This window comes from Cervus elaphus, chromosome 30 (genome assembly GCF_910594005.1).
Source record: "Cervus elaphus chromosome 30, mCerEla1.1, whole genome shotgun sequence".
In the NCBI taxonomy this organism is placed as follows: Eukaryota; Metazoa; Chordata; class Mammalia; order Artiodactyla; family Cervidae; genus Cervus; species Cervus elaphus.
Window position 1 is genome coordinate 29,378,291 of NC_057844.1, and position 22,910 is coordinate 29,401,200.

General features: G+C 43.9%; 1 protein-coding gene across 3 annotated transcripts in view; it reads right to left on the reverse strand.

Annotated features, from left to right (window-relative positions):
• The window catches only part of FRY (FRY microtubule binding protein), a 423,715-nt gene that overhangs the window by 320,036 nt on the left and 80,769 nt on the right, over positions 1 to 22,910 (reverse strand). For 2 of the 3 annotated variants that reach the window (XM_043892040.1, XM_043892039.1), the window contains exons 1-2: positions 6,344 to 6,438; positions 5,384 to 5,556 (exon numbers count right to left, since the gene is read on the reverse strand). In XM_043892040.1, coding sequence (XP_043747975.1) covers positions 5,384 to 5,556; positions 6,344 to 6,423 — 253 coding nt within the window. In that variant the 5' untranslated portion in view covers positions 6,424 to 6,438. Of the gene's footprint in view, positions 1 to 5,383; positions 5,557 to 6,343; positions 6,439 to 22,910 lie in introns of those variants that run through there. The other variant, XM_043892044.1, reaches the window with a different exon arrangement.

The window sequence follows — 22,910 nt, forward strand, 5'->3', positions numbered from 1 at the left end:
TGACTGCAAAATCCGTAGGATATTTTAAGACTGAGCAGATGAGATGCATCAACTTGTCTGCTTAGGAGAGCGGAGTGAACAGGCTCTGACACCTGATACCTGAGCCCTACTCTCTTCCACGTGCAGAAAGAGATGCTCACTTCAATCTGACTCGCCCATGAGCACGGAATGTGTTAGGACCACTTCTCGCTCCTCTGCTTTCTTAGATCACTGAGCTGAGCCCTTTGCTATGAAGTGGCAGGAGTTCTTTCAGGAGGAATAGGAAGTCAGGCTGCCTGCCTGCTAGAGACCTACCTACATTTTTTTTTGGGGGGGGGCGCGCTGCACCAGGTCTTAGTTGAGGCATGTGGTATCTAGTTCCCTGACTAGAGATCGAACCCAGGCCCCCTGCATTGGGAACTCGGAGTCTTAGCCCATTGGACCAACAGGGAAGTCCTGAGACCTACGTACATTCCTAATGCCTGGCCTGGTGGAGGTGAGATGGTGGAACTTCAACTGAGCAACTCAAACTAGTTCTACTGTTGAGGCTTCTTCAAGAGAAAGATAAATGGTTAATTTTTTATGATTTTGTAAAAATCGTATGAATATGATGTTTATATGTACTGGTTTTGTGTACGATTCATTGCTGTGAGTATGGTGTCCCCTCATTCCTTGACTCAAGCGGTATTTACCGGATTACACAGTATGCAAGGCATCCTGCTAGGAAAAGTCTTTCCCATCAGTCATGTAAGAAACTGTCTTCTTTTCTGCTGTCTTCCCAAGGGCTAGAATAGATCCTGGGATACAGAGGACCCTAACACATTTTAATGAATGAATTACACACTGAGACACGGGTACCTGCACTTCCCCCCACCAGGAGTTCCTACAGTGATGAACATCATTATTAAAGACCTTGCCCTTTGACAGTCTCTACTGCCAACTAGTTCTTTCCTAGAGCTAGAATGAGATGGGCTCCACAGGATGGACACTGCCTCACAGTAAATTAGTTAACTCACCACTAATTGAAGTTAGTTAACTTCACTGAACACTGACCACCTATGATGCCCAACTCTTTCTCTGATACAACTGGGCCATTCAAAGACATATATAGTTCCTGTTTTCAAAGAGTTTCTGTACAAAACTTAACAGTTGCCACCAAGCAACAAAGTACTGAGCCCTTTCACAACCTAAGACAACTGAACACAATCCCGGGAAGAAAGGGAAGGACTCTACATGCAGTAATGAGGCCAAGGAGGTGGTCAGCACAGAGGAGAACTCAAGAGAGGTCAGAAGACTGGGTGATTACAGAAGACAGAAGACAGAATTAGGCCTTGAAGCCCAGGTAGAGAAGGGAAGAAAGGTCAGAATAGGAACACAGGCGTGTGTGTGTGTGTGTGGTGTGTGGTGTGTGTGTATGTGTGGTGTATCTGTGGTGTGTGTGTGTGGTGTGTGTGGTATGTGTGTATGTGTGGTGTGTGTGTGGTGTGTGTGGTATGTATGTATGTGTGGTGTGTGTGTGTGGTGGGTGTATGGTGGGTGGGGTTGTGTGTGTGTGTGGGGTGTGTGTGTGTGGTATGTGTGTATGTGTGGCATGTGTGTGGTGTGTGTGGGGTTGTGTGTGTGTGTGTGGTGTGTGGTGTGTGTGTGTGTGTGGTGTGTGTGTGTGTGTGTGGTGTGTGTGGTATGTGTGCATGTGTGGTGTGTGTGTGTGGTGTGTGTGTGGTATGTGGGGTTGTGTGTGTGTGTGTGTGTGTGTGTGTGGTGTGTGTGGTGTGTGTGTATGTGTGGTGTGTGTGTGTGGTGTGTGTGGGGTTGTGTGTATGTGTGGTGTGTGTGTGGTTTGTGGGGTTGTATGTGTGTGTGGTGTGTGGGGTTGTGTGTGTGTGTGTGTGTGTGTGTGTGTGTTGGGAGGTGAGAAAGGATGGGAGAGTGAAGGAGGCATTTAGTGCACACAAGGTGTGTGTGAACCAGAGTTCACTCTGTCCACCACAATTTGAGTCAACTGAATAAATATTTACTGAGCTCACGCTATGTGCCAAGCATTGTGACAGGTACAAGGGACACAATGGTTAACAGGCTGATATGGTCCCTGGCTCCTGAGTTACTGGAAGATATAGATAAGTAAACGGATAATTACAATACACAATATGATAAGTGTTGTGATAGGACAAAGTCCAGGTGTCATGCGAAGGAACGGAGAATGGACCCAACCCAGACGGGAGGATCAGGAAAACTTCCTGGACATTCCCTTAGAGGGTGGTCAAGCTGACACCTGAAGCTAAGGTACAAATTAGTCAGGTGAAACTGGGCACGTAGGTGATATAGCACTTAACCCAGAAGAGCAGGTGTGATGGGCCATGGGGATCTGAAGTGGGCTGGGCTTGCAGGACTGCAAGAGGAGGAATGCTAAGAGATGGGCCAAGGACAGAAGCACTGGTTGGGTAAGCAGTCTCGTGTACTTTACATTAAGGAGTCTGGACTTTATCCTAAGAGCGAAGGGAACCACTGAAGAATTTAAAGGAATGAAACAAACACATTTTCATTTTGGGTAGATAACCATCTGACATGTGGGATGGTCCTTAGAGGAGCAATGGGCAATAAGAACAGAATAACATGTAGCTTGCTTCTTCAAGGTCCAACCTAGCCCAGTGCAAGAACTAAATGAATACTTCATGAGTGAATGAATGAACTGTTCAACACAGCAGTCAATTGCTCGGCTCAGGACTGAGAACAGGGGACTTGAGATGGAGGATAACACTGTCTGGGAGTCTGTAAGGGTCAGAGTGAATACACATCAGAACACCAACATGTCTTCAATCTTGAATCTCATCAGACAAATGATAGCAACACTTATCATTTTGAGTTGGTGCCTAAATTTCCTTGATGCTTGGTCCCACATTACATCTGCTCTTTACGTGTCACTGCATATCATACAGGGGCTTCCCTGGTAGCTCAGCTGGTAAAGAATCTGCCTGCAATGTGGGAGACCTGGGTTTGATCCCTGGGTTGGGAAGATCCCCTGGAGGAGGGCATGGCAACCCACTCCTGTATTCCTGCATGGAGAATCCCTGTGGACAGAGGAGCCTGGTGAGCTACAGTCCATGGGGGTTGCAAAGAGTCAGACACGACTGAGCACAACAACACATTTGATGTACATTTCTGTTTCAGCTGCCCTTTAGGAGCTGCGGTGGGTTTTTCAGGCCAGGGTATTTCTAAGTCATCTATCGTAAAAAGAAGTTAGTGCAACCTGCATGACAGTGAAGTTGTGGTTTATTTGAAATCGAATTTAGAAAAAAAAGAAGTAGCCAGCATTGCTCAAACTTCAGGCAGATAACTCTCCACCTTGTCACCTGGATACCCTGGCACACAGGGAAGCTGTTAAGAGTTCATCCTCTGTTGCTGTCCCCAAGGTGGGGAATGGCAGCAGAACTAGGCAGAAGAAAAAGAATGTCATTGAAGGCCACAGGGGTTGGTGAGCTGGCTCGGAGACCACAAACAGCCCTTTAGGGACACAGTCTACACTAGAATCCAGGTCCCCTAAGTTCAACGTCTCTTTCACAACTCTACCCTGTCCAATTAATTAGGACAGTCTAAGATCTTAGAAAGGAATGACTTGTGTGAGGTCCACGCTAGAGGTCTTCTCATAATTCTGTGATTGTAGCTGACAGCCCAGAGCGAGATGACCTTCTAGAAAGAGAAGGCAAAATGGAAATGGGGGCTGGAGAGGGTGAGATGTTCTGGGATCTGGCTGTCTGAAAGTGTGGGGGAGGGGTGGTAGAGAAAAGCCTGGTGAATCATGACACATATGGACCCCAATGTTGTTGTTAAGTCACTCAGTCGCGTCCCACTCTTTTTTAACCCCATGGACTGTACCCCGCCAGGCTCCTCTGTCCCTGGGATTTCCCAGGCAAGAATACTGGAGTGGGTTGCCATTTCCTCCTCGAGGGGATCTTCCTGACCCAGGGATCGAACCCATGTCTCCTGCATTGGCAGGCGGATTCTTTACCCCTCAGCCACCAGGGAAGCCCATATGGATTCCTATACATTAAACCAAATACAAGGAGAAGAAAGAGCAGAAGGTGAACAGGCCTGGGAGCAGGTTTCTGAAGAAGGGCTAGGGAACCAGCTCTACAGAAAGCATTTCGTGTCACACAGGCTCAGGAGAGCGAGGCAGGTCTGGGCTCCTCACTACTTTCAGATCAAAGAGAACAGGCAGAAAGCTACTGTGTTTTTAGATACTTCAGACACTCAAATGCTCCTCCTCGCAGCCTTGTTTACACCATCCCCTTCCTTCTCCTGCCAATGCACCCACACACGTACACCTCTGGCCCACTGCAGCCTGGGCTTTGCTTTTTCCTGCAGAGTATCTTCACACCAAGGTAGCCTCACTGACACAAGAACTTCATGAACACAAGAACTTCCTTATGAACTGAAGTTTTTAGCTTGTGGCCTTGGTGGCCCACATTTCTAAATCATCACCTAGCTATTCAATATTTCCTAAAACAGTACAGAGACTGTGAGGGGGGGTCTGTTTCATTTTTATGATGAAGGAAAGCTTGAATGAATTCTCCTCATTTATTTTCTATCATCACAGAGTTAGATTTCAGCAGTTGAGTCTAATTTATCAATCTAACCGATCAATCAAATCACAAGAAAAGGCCACTTTCAGTTTCTCCAGAAAATTCCAATGCAAACAGTACTGAAATAAGTTGACTAAATAATTCATCCTCTCCAGGGATCACGCACCAGTGATACCTCAGCGAGAGTTCACTGTCACGGGCATCTTACACAAGCTACACACCTGTAATACCAGGCTTGGCCACCTAAGGCCACCACCAGAGTCTCTTTATCGAGATTGAAATCTGGGAGTCTTCTGAGCTCCAGTACACTCCACCATCTACACTGTTTAATCGAGCCCTTTACTACAAATGGTTTTAGGCTCTGATGCAAGACAGGAATTTGAAGCATGCATTCGAGTATTTAATGGCGTTAATTTCTGGTGCACACAAACATCAGCTTCACTCAACAATCCAATAATCTTGCAAAATAAAGAAAATATGTCAGAAAATGAAATGCAGCATGGAATTCTCCAGCACTGCAAGCAAAACAGGTCCCAGATTCCACAGCCGGACAGAATAGCCGCCTATTTACAGATACTTAAAGTCAAAGAGACCCCTATTTACAGACCCTTAAAGATATGAAAATAAATCAAGAAAAGAAAAAGGATGGGAGTGCTTTCAGATGAATTTTTTTTTTTTTTTTTACAATTAAACATGTTTACTTTACTGCCTCAAGTTCTTAAACATGTCCCAAGTTAATCTGAAATGTAACACATCTGATCGTTAGAAACGAAATACAATCCTTGTTGTTTTAACCGGTAGGCATCAGTTGAAACAAATCCTACCTGGAAATATGGATGGTCTCTTTTTTGGGCGCCTCAGGTGAATGGGTTCCAAGTTTCTAAAGTTTCTTTGAAGTCTTGCTTTAATATCATTTCCTATGAGTAATTCAGGTGGCAGGCTGCTCCGTCTTGATGATTTATAATCATTTTGCGATGAATTTAGTTTGTTCTTCGTCCTGGAATATAAATTACTGTCATCAACCGCCATGGTAGGAAATACATTTGATTTTCCTGGCAAAAAATTCTGAATAGCCAAACCCAGGCGCAGCCGCCTCCGTCTCCACCCCAGACTTAGGAGTTCTCATGCTTTGCCCCACACTTGTTTGGGAAGCTTAGCAAGTTGATAGGCGTGGACTTGAGCAGGTGTAGAATTACTAAGCTGCCCCTCCTATCCCCAGTAAAGAGCACAGGGGAGGAGAGATTTAAAAAATCATTAGGTGCAGGAGACTGAGGACTGCCAACAGTTGTGGCACATGGGTAATAAAAGGGGCCAGAGGAGTACTGAGCGTAATCTCTGTTTTATTGCTGCAACGCCATAAAGCAACCACAACTTACTCTCTCAGAATGAACACCTATGCAAATCGCAAGCCTAATTATTGTTGTTTTCTGAACTCTTGGAGAGTTTTTTTTTAATAGAAGTTTTTGGGAAACTTTGGGAAACATTTTTACATTCCCTCCTACCTTTTTGTCTCACATGACACAGGCAGAGCAAACCTCTGTCTTTATGACATTCCTTATCTGGCAGGCAGTCGACTGGAAGTGGGCTGGACGGAGGAGATGACAGATGGCTGCGATGAGCAGGAAGGACCCGGGGTGGGTGGGCATGAGCAGCAGTGCCGGGAACCCAGGGCAGCCCCCCGCCCTCCCCTCCCCTCCTGCGCTCTACCTGGTAGATGGCTTCTGGGAAAGGTCAGCTGTCTGACAAGGTGAGGTCAGAGGTCTAGCCAGTGAGCTGTGACCTACCACGGATGGCACCCTCCACTCAGCCAGTGGAAAGGACCCTGCGGTCTCTGCCGGGATCCTGCCGGGCTCACAACTGACATGGTCAACTGGTTTGGTGGTCTGAGAAAAAGCAGCCTTCACCAGATTCCAGCTCGACCTGTCCAATGCTTGCTTTCTCTCTCTTCCGGACTTTGCATTCATACATCCTTTGTTCCCTTCCCCCTTGCTCTATTTGTGTGGAAAGGTTCTGCCCTCTTTTCTCTAACCGACTCGGCAGAACTCATAATTCTATCATTTATCCTCTCATGTCCCAGGGCTGGGTCTCCTCTCCCCTGCTCCTCCTCCGTCTCTCTCTCTCTCTCGCACACACACACACACACACCCCTTATGTTCTGTCTGACTGCAGTGTGAGTCAGAAGATAAAGATGATAAAATCTGCCTTTTCTCTTCCCAGTGCCTGGAATCAGTAGATACGTAACATTGTAAGGGATTTAGAGGTTGTTTCAGAAATCACTGTTTACTTTGGTCTGTGCTTGTATGCATGCGTGTGAAGAGGCTATTTGCAAGTCTCTGGACTGTAGCTGGCCAGGATGCTCTGTCAGTGGAATTCTTCAGGCAAGAATACTGGAGTGGGTTGCCGAGCCCTCCTCCGGGGGATCTTCCTAAACCAGGGATGGAACCCATGTCTCTCATGTCTCCTGTGCTGGCAGGTGGGTTCTTTACCACTAAAGTCACCTGGGAAGCCCTTTGGTTTACTGTACACCAAGTAGGTTAGATTATTTGATAGAATTTAGGAACTGGGTCTTTTCACCTGAGTATAAGTTTCATTCTCTTTTCTCCTTTTAGCAAATAGTTCTTTTCACAACAGATTTTCTGAAAAGTAATTTTTTTTAAGAAGTGTGTCCAGATTAGGGTTGCACTATAACCCATAAATTATAATTATAATCCAGCAAGCTGTTTACATATTAGATTATTAAGTTATTTTACTAATTATACACCATTTCCCTTGCAGGACTTAAAACTATTTTGTCAAGTTGGAACATACCACAAACTTCAAAACAATGAGTGGCTTGTACAAAACTATTTTGAAAAGCCCATGAGACTTCTTGAATCTCCCTTAGCTTAATGAAAACACATTTTTTTCCAGCAAAGAAATTAAAAGTAAAGCATTACTTAAAGTTTGAGGTAACGATTTCATAGGAGAAAAAATACATTTCCATAATAAAAATCTAGAGAACAGTGGTTAAGTTTTGAGTCCCTAACAGGGTAGAGCCCTAGGGCACAAAATACTGGATGTTAACAGGGGGAAATCTAGCAAAGACAAGCTGAAAGTCGAGCTTTGAGTGACGCTCTTTCCCAATTCACAGTCTCCTCAGGGGGCTGAACAAGAGTGCAGACGAAATGAAATGGAGCCTCAGAAGCAAGGTGTGATTATCACACAGAGTGTGGGACAGGCACGGCTGCCCGCGGAGAGCCTGGCTGCAACACGGGGTTAAGAGCTCAGGCATCTGGAACACAGTAACAGCAGCTGTGGTTATTGCACACTTAATACCGGCCAGGTTCTGCGCTAAGCTTTGGACATGCTTCACCTCATGGATCCCTCCTAATCCCCCTGCTCCACAGACAAGCACACCGAGGCTGCCAAATGCCAGGGAACCGGGGGACAGGAGAGCAGAACACAGATTTGACCTGCCTCCAACACTTCTGCCCAAGTCCATGCTTTAAGCTACACCACACTGAAGAGAACAAAACAAAAACTACCACACACTCAAAAGCACGCCATGCTTCATTCTTAAATGTATACATGAAATCTGAAAGAACTCTAAAGTCTTTCTCTACCTTCCCAACACAAGTCTAGGTCTTAGGCAGATTTCTACTGCGCCACTGAGTGAGGGAGGAGGGGTCTGGCTGACTTCACTCCACCCCCCCAAACCCTCCACCCGCGCCCCCATAACCCAGCTGTCAGGACATCTGTAAGATCCATGGAATGGTAGTAAGAAAAAGCAGAAGGAGAATTCAGATTCTTGCTTTAATAAAATGTATTCATGTTGAGACTTTGCATATTAAAATGCATTTTAGATAAATGTATTACATTTTCCTGAGATTTAAATCATAATTAGGGGGAAAAATCCCACCCCACTTGAAGGTGTTCCTCATCTCCTGATCTTCTAAAAATAAAATGATGTTAGAGAGGGCTCGAGGGTTCCAGATATTCTCAATGTAACCCCTCTCGTGCCCAACTATTCTCCACTCATTGGGAATAAAAAGAGAAATGACTCTAGTCATTTAATATGTTTTCTTAAAGAGAAAAGTGAGAACAGCTTAAATATGCTATTATTCAAATTTTAGGATAATGATAAAAGGGCCAATTTTTATTTTAAAATAGTATTAAATTTGTGAACATGAAAAAGTAAACTTTCCTTTCAAAATATTTAAATTGGCTGACAAGATGAATGATAATCAGCCACAAAGAATTCAGCTTGGTTTGAGATAAAGGAGAATATTCACAGGCTGTGATGTTAAGTCCATCTCTCCTTCTTCATGGTAACAGTCACAAGTGGAATTTCATTTTTTTCAAGTGGTTCAAAGAATGATGATGATATTGGGCTCTGAGCTAAAAGAAATCTTAGAGTGTAATTAAGTAATTTAAAATATATAATTGGACATCTTCTATTCCTATACTTTTAATAACCATGATGCTTTAAAGGTTTCCATTCTCCTAAAAATCCAATATATTCATCTCCTTTGAATTATTCTTATTTCTTATCCTTCAAGAAGCTGTGTATTTTTTTAGGAAATGATGTTACCATCTCATGAACATTTTATTCTTCCTGCTAATAAGACATTGTCTTCTTTCTCTTTGAGTGTTCAAATATTCCATAGAAAAACATTTATTTCTTCACTTTATGGCTATAATTTCCTTGTGAATTTTGGTAGTTTTAAAAGAGAATTTTAAAGTGAATTTTGGTCGTTTTTAAAAATATAAATTATTCGAATTTTTTGAGAAAAAGGCAAGTTGAGAACTGTACAATTTTATAACTGTCACCATCTTGCTCATTATCACCTTCTGAGAAATGATCCACTAGGATTTTAGGCCTGTTAAGATTCACCCAATAAACTCCCAAATCTCAGTCTGACTCAATCTCTCAATTTTATATCCTGCAAATATTTCTGAATTTTTGAGCTCTCTATTCAGTTTGTAAGCTGAGAGGACCCATTATTCAGTGGGTTTGACACCAGGAAAAAAATCACTGTACAGAATATCAGGATGAAGAATGTATCACCAAGCCAAGCTCCACCGACACATCCCTCTGAGAGGTCACCTGCCGCCTCTCACTGCCGACACATCTCTGCCTGGTGTTGTTAACACACCTGCAGTATTATCCAGGGTGTGACTACGGCGGAAGAAATCTTCCCTCAGTTCCTAAAAATACAATGGAGGTTTTCAGTACTTATCTCATTGGCTGTCCCTGGCAAATTAACACTAATGGCCAGCCTTTCCCACTTCCGATTCTCTGCTCCCTTGGTGTCCTCAACATCAATGTCTCTTGTTTTTCATCCTACCTCTCAGATCCCTTCTGCTCAGATTCTTTCAGGGCTCCTTAGAAGTTCTTCCCTCCTTTGCTCTCCCCTTTTCTTTGGCCAGCCCACTGATTGAGCATCTACTCTGTGCTTGATCCCTGGTCCGGGAAGATGCCCTGAAGAAGGAAATCCCACTCCAGTATTCTTGCCTGGGAAATCCCATGGACGGAGGAGCCTGGTGGGCTATATAGCCCATGCGGTTGCAAAGAGTCAGACACAACTTAACAACTAAACAATGTGCCTGACACCATGAGAAGTGGAAGGTCTCTGCCCTCAAGAAGCTCGGCATCTAGGAAGGGAGCAGACCTATAACACACAGAATGATCACTCTGTGCAGAGGTGAGGTAGAGAAAGCTACTTTGTCAGCTCTTTCTGGCGGGGAGGGGCCTGGGAAGGGAAGGGTTTTCAGGGGAGAAGGAGCGAGTTCACAGTGAAGATGGGGGAACTAGGGCAAAGGCACTCAGATGTGACATCACAGCAAATGCCCACACAATCCTGCACCCACACTGGGGCCTGACAGACATGTGAAAAGTGAGACGGAGCAATCCTAGCAGATAGGGAACAGAAGGAAAAACTGTAAGCTGCCATTATTGTATGTATTTCTAAACACCACCACAAATCAGACATATAGAAGACAATTCCCTTAAAAAAAAAACAGTACTAAAAAACTGACTCCAACCCTTCCAAACACTTTGGTAATTCCGATCAAAATTTAAAAAGACATTAAAATAAATTTGGCTCCAGTAAGTAACCCTTCTCCTGAACCATCTTTATTTATTCCAGAATCTATGATACACAGGCTTGTGGAAGTAGACTCTTACCCAAGTTTTTAATGTCATCCAGGCTGTACCTTTTTTTAAAAAGCTTTCAAACCAGCTCTTACTGGCTTGAAATCCAACTTCATTTGCACTTGCATTCCTCTTTGTTCAATTTTGCAAGTCTCAGCAAAATGCCAGCATAACTGCCTGGACTGTTCTCAAATGAAGGTAGGGCTTAAGGGCACATTTTTCTGGGCTTGTTGAGGAGTTCTTTGGTGAGAGGACAACATAAACAAATCTCGCTCCTTGCCCCCAACACACCCACACAGTCTTCGAGAGGAAGGATGGGTAGCTAATTTGTTCTGTTTAAGGAATTGAGCTGGAATTTGCATAAAAGAATTGAAGCGTTTAAAGTATTTTGTCCAAATACTAGATGGTGTAACCTCGGAAATGCGGTTGCTAAAAGCAGGTTGACAAGTGTCTGCTGTCACCCAGGGGTGCTCAGCCAAGGCCTCAGCCCCAACTGTAACTTTCGTCTGCCTGTCGAGGACGTTAAGTTCAAGCTCCACCTCAAACTTCTCCGTGGTGTGCTAGATCTGAAACGGCGGGTGGTGTACACATTTGTCAAAAGGAATCAAACTCGGTACTTTTAAGTATGATAGGTTTCCCAGGTGGCTCAGTGGTAAAGAATCCTCCTGCCAATGCAGGAGATGTGGGTTTGATCCCTGGCTCAGGAAAATCTTCTGGTGAAGGGAATGGCTACCCACTCCAGTATTCTACCCTGGAGAAATCCCATGGACAGAGAAGCCTGGGGGGCTACAGTCCAGGGGGTCACAAAGGGTCAGACTCAACTGAGCACACAGTATACACACACACACACACACAGGAGCAATTTATTATAAGTCAATTATACCTCAATACAGCTTTTTTTTAAAAAGGCAAAGTTATACCTCTCCCCCAGTGCATTCAACCAAGATTCAGACATATTCTGGGCTTCGGTTAATAAAATTAATCAATAAAAGTGGAAAAAATTCTGATTGCATCATCTGCCTCAGTTCAGTTCAGTCACTCAGTCATGTCCAACTCTTTGAGATCCCATGAACTACAGCATGCCAGGCCTCCCTGTCCATCACCAACTCCCAGAGTTTACTCAAACTCATGTCATCTGCCTCAAGAGGGAGTAAAAAATACACACGGACTCAAGAGTTATGTGAGTCCTTTTCACTTAAGAATTTTCTTATCCTGAATCATGTCTTCACTGCAAAGCTTCAAGAATGCCTGAAAGACGCCTATCTGACAATCCCATGTAACACATTCACTGTGAGTTGCCCAGAGAAGGTGCTCAATAAATACTACAGAATGAACAAACAAGTAAATGAGTAAAAGACTGCAATTGAAAAAAAAAAAAGAAGGCGTGTCTTAAGAGGAAGTTTCCTTACAAGCTACCAAGAAAAAGTGTGAAATCTTTTAGGCCAAAGAACTTCAAGATTAAGATAAACAAGGGTTATCTTAAGTGACTTGGGTGTAGCTCTGCTGGACACTGAGGGCGGATGAAATGAGCTGGTCTGAAAGTGAATGACAGTCACTCAGTTGTGTCTGACTCATGGACTATACTAGGAATTCGCCAGGCCAGAATACTGGAGTGGGTAGCCTTTCCCTTCTCCATGGGATCTTTCCAATCCAGGGATCGAACACAGATCCTTTACCAGCTAAGCCACAAGGGAAGCCCAAGAATACTAGAGTGGGTATCCTATCCCTTCTCCAGAGGATCTTTCCGATCCAGGAATCGAACCAGGGTCTCCTGCATTGCTGGCAGATTCTTTACCAGCTGAGCCACCAGGGAAGCCCCTGCTGGTCTGAAGACTTCCCTCAATTTCAGACAATGCTGACATTCTTGGGACTCTCCTGTGGGAACCTTCCAGACTTAAGTGGAAGCATGAGTGCCTACACTGGCTTTGTAGCTGGATCCAACACTGCACTGATCATTCAGGTGACATCACCCATTTAATGAAAAAATGTGAAATGTCATAGTCACTGAACTAGCTCTTCTGTACAAATTCAGGTGTTATTTTTCAGTTGCTAAGTCATTTCCAACTCTGCAATCTCATGCACTGCAGTATACCAAGCTTCCCTGTCCTTCACCATCTCCCAGAGCTTGCTCAAACTCATCCACTGAGTCAGTGATACCATCCAACCATCTCATCCTCTGTCGCCCCCTTTTCCTCTTGCCCTCAATCTTTCCCATCATCAGGGTCTTTTTCAATGAGTTGTCTCCTGCGCAATAGAAAAACTTTAAAATTCACGCCATTTAAATCCCGAATAGTTTTATATGGTCAGCATTTAAAAAACAACCTCATTGCTTCTTATGCAAACAAAAGTAAAAAATGAGGTCTCTCAGAAACTGATATTAAGCAGACCAAAAAAAAAAACAAAAAAAAAACCAAAAAAAACTAGCAAGAATGCAGATTTAAATATCATAATTTAAAAGTCTGATCCAGTGGACAGAGAATTCTCTACCCCAAAATAATGTCTTAAATTTATTTAGGACATCTAAAAAAATGATGGGCTTTGCTGGTGGTTCAAACAGTAAATAATCTGCCTGCAATGGAGGAGACTTGGTTTCAATCCCTGGGTTGAGAAGATCCCCGGGAAAAGGGAATGGTAACCCACTCCAGTACGGACCATGTACAAGGCCATGAAACAAAACTCAAAATACTAGTTTGCTTTTCATCATACTCTATGAGATATCCTTTTATCACAACCCAATAAAACTGGAAGTCAATAAAAAACAGCAGCAAACATTTTCTTTTAATCTAATGCTGATAATAGTCTTTATTATGTATTCTCCTAGTCATGTCCTGTCTAAGTATTTCTCCTGTAGTATTTTGTTGGCCCTCATGAGTGTGGTACTACCACTGTTTCCACTTTACAGAGGAGGAAACTCTTTAAGAGGGGCCAAGAACAGTGCAAGATGCAAGAGGGTTCTCTTTTCTTCACATCCTCTCCAGCATTTATTGTTTGTAGATTTTTTGATGATGGCCATTATGACCGGTGTAAGGTAATATGTCATTGTAGTTTTGATTTGCATTTCTCTAATAATGAGCAATGTTGAGCATCTTTTCATGTATTTGCTGGCCGTCTCTATGTCTTCCTTGGAGAAATGTCTGTTTAGGTGTTTCGACCATTTTTTTGATTGAGTTGTTTTGTTTTTTTGTTTTTTATATTGAGTTGCATGAGCTACTTGTATATTTTGGAGATTAATCCTTTGTCAGTTGCTTTGTTTACAAAGATTTTCTCTCAGTCTGAGAGAAAGACTCAAGAGCAAGGGCATATATATATATACAAACTGATTCACGTTGTTGTATGGTAGAAACTAATAAAACCCTGAAGCAATTATACTCTAATTTAAAAATTTTAGCACTTTAGAAAAGTTAAAAATGAACAAAAGAGGGGTCAAGAAACTGCCAGGCCCCTCTGTCCATGGGATTTCCTAGGCAGGAACACTGGAGTGGGTTGCCATTTCCTTCTCCAGGGGATTTTCCTGGATCTCCTTCCTTGCAGGCAGATTCTTTACCACAGGAGCCACTAGGTAAGTCCCCTGAGAAACTGCATTAGTAAATAATTACAACAATGCCTAGTCTTCCTTTAATACTAAACTCTCTAATATATAATCTCCCCTATGATTCTTTGTTTCCCAACTATCTCCAGGCTCTTCTCTTTTCATTTTGTCTTCCCTCTCCCTGGTGTCTCATCCTTATCCACAAAGCATCTCCTTTGCTCTACCCTCATTTCTGGGTCTTTTTTTTTTTAATAACCAAGAAAGAGCAAATGAATCAAATGAGCAATTTCAAATGGTGTCCTTCCAGTATCTCTCCCTCAGGTGTTGAAAGGAGCCACCATTTTATTTCCTTTCTCCAGAAATTAAATTCCAACTTTGGGTTCCAAACGTCTGTTTCACACAAGATTTAAACATGTGTCATGTTTGTTTACTCACTGTTGAGTCCTAGCCAGCTTCGAGGAAACTGTATGAAAACTTGGAACTATCTTCACTTGTAATTGTTGTTCAGTCGCTAAGTTATGCCCGACTCTTTGAAACCCCATGGACTGCAGCATGCCAGACTTCCCTGTCCTTCACCATCTCCTGGAGTTTGCTAAAACTCATGTCCATTGAGTCAGTGATGTCACCCCACCATCTCATCCTCTGTCATCCCCTGCTCCTCCTGTCTTCACCGGTAAGGTGGGCCTCAAATTTTCAATTCTCTTAGGCCTCCAAATTATCTCAGAAAGATCTATCTATCTGTTCTTCTATTTATTTATTTTTTTTATCATTTTCTAAATAAAAGGTGATTTAATTTATATCATATTCTCGAAGCTAGGAAAGGTTCAAGTATCAGAAACCAAACTTCACATAAGCCGAACCAACATCTTTCAACTCTGCCTACATAAAACATAGCTGGAGATTTATATTATTAACTCAGGATGAATAGCTAAAACACAGGATCTTAAGACAACTCTTGAAGCAGACCTATTTTTGGTTTCTTGCACAAGTTCATGGTTCTGTTGCTGGTTTTATAAGCACTATTAGTAATTAGGATTGAAAGGAAGGCAGATATTTTCATAGTAGCTAAGTCTAAAAAAAAAATTTCCTATTTCAGATTCTTTCTAGCTGTTTTTCTAAATTCTTTTTTTTTTTTAATTACAAAGGAAATGTTTGTTGCAGAGTTTCTGGAAAACCCAAAAAAGTAATAAATAAAAGACAACCACTGTCAACATTTTGGCATTTTTGGTTCCAGATTCCAGGCTTTGTCTTATCATCTCCCACCTGCCCAGATTCAACCTCAGAGCCCCTTCTCATCCGTGAGGGGGTACCATGTGACTGGAGGGGACAGTGTCTGAAGCCACCCAAGGGAGACCAATGAGCCGGGCTGTCATATGTACTGAAATGCGGTGGGTAGACACTGAAAAATGAGTGAACATCTCTCTCCTACCGGGCAGCGGCTTCTCAAGTCCAGTGGACCAGTGCTTGTGGAGGACCAAAGATTAGATGTGCTTCATCCTCTGATTTTCCAAGAAAAGTTAGAAACCCTGATTTTTGTGGTGTTGGAGAAGACTCTTGAGAGTCCCTTAGACTGCAAGGAGATCAAACCAGTCAATCTTAAAGGAAATCAACCCTGAATATTCATTGAAAGGACTGATGCTGAAGCTGAAGCTCCAATCCTTTGGCCACCTGATGAGAACAGCTGACTCACTGGAAAAGATCCTGATGCTGGGAAAGATCGAAGGTGGGAGGAGAAGGGGGTGAGGAGATGGTTGGATGGCATCATCAACTCAATAGACATGAGTTTGAGCAAACTCTGGGAGGTAGTGAAGGACAGGAAAGCCTGACGTGCTGCAGTCCATGAGGCCCCAAAGAGTAGGACATGACTTAGCAACTGAACAACAAGCCTGATTTACAAATGCTGGCTTCAGGCTTTTGTTTTTCTGGTTTTGTGGGGAGGCTTTTGGCCATACCGTGCAGCATGCGGGATCTTAGCTCTCTGACCAGGGATTGAACTCAAGCCAGAACCCCCTGCACTGAAAGCTCAGGGTCTTAACCACTAGACCACCAGGGAAGTCCCTGACTTCAGGTTTTTAAAGACAGGACATAGGCCAAAGAAACCAAAACTGTTACTCAATTGAGGCCTCTGGTTTAACCCCCTTCCCTGGGCCACATGGTCAGTCTTCACAGAACTTGAGTCAGTGCCTTAAACCATCATTTTCAAAGAGCAGTTCTGTGAAAGCTCTAGTGACAGAGCTGTGTCCAGATGAGAAACATCTAGGAAGTTCTGCCAACAACTGTCCTCTCTTGGAGAGTCACCATGCAAGAGTCCACATCATAGACTCGAATATTGCAGCAAAGAACCAACCCCACTTAACTCTGTTTAACTGGCATTTTTCCAAAAGTGGTCAAATTGAAAACTTTCTTTCCCCTTGTTTTCTCTGTAACAATTATTAGTATCCTTCAAGCCCTCATGATGTGCAAAACAAAAGGCCATTTGCTAAGGCCTCTTTGGGCCTTGTGACAGGCCACAGAGAAGAAAGGAACAAGCTTTACATCTTTGCAGGCTGTTTGCCAGGTCCGCCCTCCCCTACTAGGAGAACAGATCTCAGTGCGAAGCAATCAATACAAAACCAACTACTGTTGCTTGTACTGAAAAAGATGGACCAGAGAAAAGTAACTTCAAATAATTTAACTCAGACTCAGAAATCCAGTACAAGCCACAGAAGTATCCTTATAATTATAATTTATCCAGGCAACGAAAGAAAGGAGGTTTTACTCTTCTAACACACACCAACTGTTGGAAGGGGGCAAGGGAAGTCAAAATATCATTATATTTTTCTACAGATTGTCCTCAAAGTAGACAGAAAATAACTGAAACTCAGCAGTGTTCTCCCTCAGTCGGTAGTTACTCTGTTACACACAAACCTGTATTTTTCTTGTTGTTGAACAAGTTTCTCCACAAAGGATCAGTTATCACACCACCTTGATGAAATGCTGCCCTATTAGGGAGGTCAGTTTTTTTTCCATCTGTGACTGCCTGTGGTTTCATTTCAGTCTTTACAGGGATGTAGCAGAGGCTTGACTAGTAATTTAAAAAAAGCTGTTTTGTGGTTTTCCATTTTTCCACAATAATTCTTCTGAAATTCTCAAAAATGACCCACTGCCTCAGCTCCAGCTTTCATGTCTCTATTTTTGTCAAACCTTTATTTTTATTTAGTGCTGATCAACAAGCCACTGTTTATAACTGTGGTTTCCCTCATTTCCATTTTCTACACTGAGATAGGATTCCTACAGTAACGAAATGTTTACGAATTCTGAAAAATTTTAGGGTTTTGTAGAAACTAGCATGGAATTCTTGTGTAATTCAGACTTGAAAAAATGACAGACTATTAATCAACTATTACAAATGTTTATTTCTTTCCCATTCCAGGAGAGGAACCATGAGAAATAAAATTCTTTAAATCACTCAAAACGAGTTCCCTGCACTGAGATGTCATTTAGCAAGGTAATACTAAAGATAATACTGAGAAGGTCATCCTCAGTATCTGAGGGGCAGTGGTTCCAGGATCCCAAAAGTGGATATCAAAATTAACAGATGCTCAAGCCTCTTTCGTAAAGTGTCGCAGTTGGCTTAACTCAAGAAAGCAGAACCCGTGGATATGCAGGGCCAGCTGTACATATTATACTATATATGTGAGTGGGTACATGCTCAGTTGTGTCCAACTCTTTGGGACCCCATGGATGGTAGCCCGCCAGGCTCCTCTGTTCATGGAATTCTCCAGGCAAGAATACTGGAGCAGGTTGCCATTTCCTTCTCCAGGGGATCTTCCTGACCCAGGGATCGAACCTGCATTTCCTGCATCTCCTGCAATGGCAGGCAGATTCTTCACCACTGAGCCACCTGGGAAGCTCCTACAGAGATACACATATGAAGCTTTTATTCCCTAGAAAACATCTACAATTTAACTTCCACCTTGAAATACCAAAATGTCTTCAGTGAATGCCCAGATCTAAAAATCAGCAGTATTTTGTACAGTTTACTAGGGGTTTGGGGGGGGGGGGTTGGGGGGACAGAGACTAGGTGATCACGTTAAACACACTGTTAGGGTGAGTGGGCTGGAGTATTAATGGTGACTTTATCGGATACTGAAGATGTAAGTGGTTCTCTTGTGACTGTGTGAACATTCTTTTTCCCCAAACCAGTTAGTCATTTGCATCTTCTTCTCACATCCCGTAGCTGTCAAACGCTCTTCCTTGACATGGATAAAAGCTGTAATTTTCTACATGCACTGCTCTTTTTTCGGAGGAGGTATATGGTTTTGGTTAATGGTGTTTTGTCTACATTCCTTGAGAACGTTTCTTCTGATGCCATGCTTCACAGAAGATTTACTATTTTACTAATCCTCAGTGGGGGAAGGGAGCAGAAGAAGACATGAGCGTATCTGTGCACACGTCTGTATCTTTATCTATATCTCTACGCAGCCTGGGTTTTGTGCATGCCTTGCGCTCAATCGTTCAGTCATGTCTGACTCTATGTGACCCCGTGGACTGTAGCCCGCCAGGCTCCTCTGTCCATCGGATTCTCCAGAAAAGAATACTGGAGTGGGTTGCCACGTCCTCCTCCAGGGGGATCTTCCCATCCCAGGGATCGAACCCGCCTCTCCTTGTCTCCTGCACCGAAGGTGGATTCTTTCCCCCTGAGTCACCGGGGACTTTCAGACAGGTACTATTAACTGAGGGGTGACATTTCATCACCCTGTGCTGTCCTTCTCGAGTACTGGCGGTGTGCTCTTCAGATACATAAAATCCTCAGACCTATGCTACCTGGGGGTGCTAGTGGTAAAGAACCCGTCTGCCAATGCAGGAGATGTAAGGGACACAGGTTCAAATTCTGGGTCGGAAAGATCCCCTGGAGGAGGGCATGGCAACCCACTTCAGTATTCTTGTTTAGAGAATCCCACGGACTGAGCAGCCTGGCTGGCTACAGTCCATGGGGGTCACAAAGAGTCAGACAGGACTGAAGTGACAAGGCATGCACGTGAGCTACCACCTCATCACTGGGCTCATATCCAACTACTGATGTTCACTTCCATCTGGGTATTCAAGATCACTCAAGGCTCAACAGGTCCAGCCCTGAAATCATCTTGGTCTCTAAATTGCTACCCATCCTGCATTTTCTTGACCACTTGAGTTTCTAACTTAGGAATCATTCTAAATTCCCTCCTCTCCCTGACACCACATAGAGCACTTAGCCGGTGCTGCCAATTTTGCCTCTTTGAATTCGTCGCTTCCTCTATTTCTGTCAACATTGTGCCAGTGCAGGCCTCCATTAACTCTTGCCTAGACTTGTCCTAATGGCTTCCTGGGTCTATAGGTGGAAAGCCAATGACGGCTCCATCTCAATACCTTGGCATCTTTAACCCTTCGCTCCACGACCTGGGGCCAGTTCACTTCCTTACACTCACCTCTTACGTTGGCCTTCTTTGCACTGGCCTGTTCAGCAATGCCCAGCTGCACGTGGTGACATCCTGACCGCGCCCCCCTCCCAGCCGTTAACTCTCAGTTAATGTCCTAGTTCTTGTTGCTGTCTTCTCCTGGGGTCCTTTTCTCACCCTCTCCTTATCCCTTAATTCCCTTCGCCCTCTCGGCACCACTTCTCTCCTACTCTGCCCCCAATTCCCCAGGCTCCATTAAGAAACTATTTCTGGGGACTTCCCTGGCGGTCCAGTGGTTAAGGATCCGCATTCCAATGCAGGGACGCAGGTTTGATCCCTGATCGGGGAACTAAGGTCCCACATGTCGTGGGGCAACTAAGCCCATGTGCCACAACTGAGACCCAATGCAGCCAAATAAACAAACAACGGGGGAAAAAAGGAAGAAAGAAACTGTTTCTGGCTTTTCCCAGCTACTTTAGTTGCACCTCTGAGGTCCTAGCTCCCTCACACTTCCCACCGCCTTTCTGACACCGTTTTATTATGATCTGCCGATGCATCCTTCTCCCTTCCTGGCATGTAACTCACTTCTTACACATCTTTGTTCCCTGGGCTGTGTCACCCTTCTGACTTATTGGGGTCACCTAAGCCAGGCTCCCAGGGGTAAGAGTAGAGGGCAGAGTGGGTTCCAGGAGAACTGTGTCTCCTGACTTCTTGCAGCTTCTAGAAGCAATTTAGGGCTGCAGGATTTTATTTTCATACACTTAAATACAAATACCTAACTAGCTGACATCAGCGGAAGAAAGGAAGTTAGAAAAAGGAAAATGAGGTCAACACCCACTGAAATATGTAGGTAAAAGGCTGATGTGTTAGGATAAGGCCTGAAAACCAGACTCTAAACTTCCCAGGTTGATTTTCTTGATTCACGAATGGTGGAAACCTGACCATAAAACAATTGCTTTGGTTAAGTTTCAAAGGAGTGCAAAAAAAAAAAATTACAAAAAAGTTATTTTTTAAAAAGTTATACCGAAAAAGAGAGAAAGAAGGGAAAAGAATTCTAGTGCTAATTTGTTTAATTGATACTTAATTTAGAATCTAAATGATACACAATAGATTTTGGCAAGGACAGCAGCCCCATTCCAAGGGAAGAGGCAGGAAGGCAGAAGGGTAAAGCTTTTTCTTGATTTTTAATTTTAATTTTTTAACTGGAGGATAAATTGCTGTACAATGTAATGTCAGTTTCTGCTGGACAACAGCGTGAACCGGCTGTATGTCCACATATATCTGTGGCTGTATGTCCCTCTTGAGCCTCCCTCCCACCGGCCCACCCCCATTCCACTCCTCCAGGTCATCACAGAGCACCGAGCTGAACTTCTGTGCTATGCGGCAGCTTCCTACTAGTTACTTATTTCACACGTAGTAGGGTATGTATGTCAACGCTACTCTCTCAACTTGTCCCACCCTCTCCTTCCCCACTGTGTCCACATCTGTTTCCCACGTCTGCATCTCTATTTCTGCCCTGCAAATAAGTTCATCTGTACCATTTTCTAGCTTATGCATATTAATATATGGACTGGAAGGCTGGGGGCCTGCCTGGCTCTACTGTCTGCCACCGTGAATGGCGTCTCCTTGTGAACCTCAATCCCCTTCTGGAAACACTAGTCTCTGAACATACCCCGGGGCTGGTGGAGGTACAAATAGTATACCCACCAAGGGCTGACAGATGCTATGGCCCCATCCCATTCAATGCATCACCATATTTACTGAGCTCTTTTATGTACCCAGGGGTGGAAGGTAGGAATAAAGAATTAAAAAATTCCTGAGCTTAAGGGATTACAATTTAATGAACCAAAGAGAACAACTCTACCTGACCTTATGGACTGTCTGGCTATTGTAAAGAACAGCCAGGAGAAGCCTTGAGTAGGAAAAAGGGGGAGGGGAGTAAAGGAGTAAAATTATTCCCATGGCAAAAACATCCAGCACTTTACATAGAGATGCTTCATCACAAGATTTCTGTGAGTTTCAGACTCTTCTAGGTGTGTAAAATGTATGTGCATATATATATGTATATATATATATATACACATATGTATGTATACATACATGTGTATACACACACATCCATCTTATTACATCTTCGTTCTCAAAAGGTCACCAATATCCAGTGTTAAATGAAAGCAATGAACTTTCATAAGCCTTTGTAAGTAAAAAGGAAGGAACACTCATTTTCAAATCCGTGTCTACACCACTTTGCTTTCTGCCCCATCCTTGTTACTGTGGCTGTTTAGTCGCTCAATCGTATCCAAAGCTTTGGGACCCCATAGACTGCATGCAGCCCACCAGGCTCCTCTGTCCATGGGATTCTCCAGGCAAGAATCCTGGAGTGGGTTGCCATGTCCTCCTCCAGGGGATCTTCCTGACCTAGGAATCGAACCCAGGTCTCCAGCATTGCAGGCACATTCTTTACCACTGAGCCACCTGGAAGCCCCCTACCCCATCCCTCCACATTCACTAATACAAGTCAGGGCAAGAAAGGAGGATAACGGAGGGAGCACAGAGGCATACAGGCCAGACGCTTCCACAGTCGAGCTGCTCTTGTTCCATTTGCTCTTCTCCTCTCCCTGCCCCCGCTGCTGAGCTGACGAGCCTGGGACATATCATTCAATGAGATGACAGTCCTCCCAGGCGGCTCAGTCAGGTCAGGAGGCTGGAAATGGGCTGGGGTGGGGGATGCGGTCAGACTGGAACAGAGTGGGAAGAGAGAGGCTCTCTCAACCGGGAGGTCTGGTTGGGAGCCAGCAGTTAAAGGGACGTGAGCTCCTTTAGGACAGGTACAGCTCCAGGGGTCTGAACTCTAGTCCCAAAGCCACCCTCTACAGGTCCTGCACCCTGCCTGAATCTGTGGGTTTATTTACACAGCTTGTGTCAACACAAACTAACCTCTGTCCCAGAGACAGAAAAAAAAAAACAACACAGTGCTCAGAAAGCCCTTAGCTGGCTACATTAAGTCCTGGCCTTTTGAGAGGTTGCTCAAGCTGTAGACAGGTCACATTCCCACGAGAAATGATCTCTCTTTACTATATTCTCTCTCTCTCTCTTTTTTTTTTTTTGGTTAAGCAGCCAGGGTGGGTGGTGGAGTGGAAAAAGAGGATCACAAAAATTGTTTGAGATTTTGCTTCTGCAAGCAGCTGGCTGTGAAACACTTCTGTTTGCCTTCTTAACACAGAAGACAGGAGGTTTGAATTAGATGGTTTTGACAATTTCCTCCACTTCCA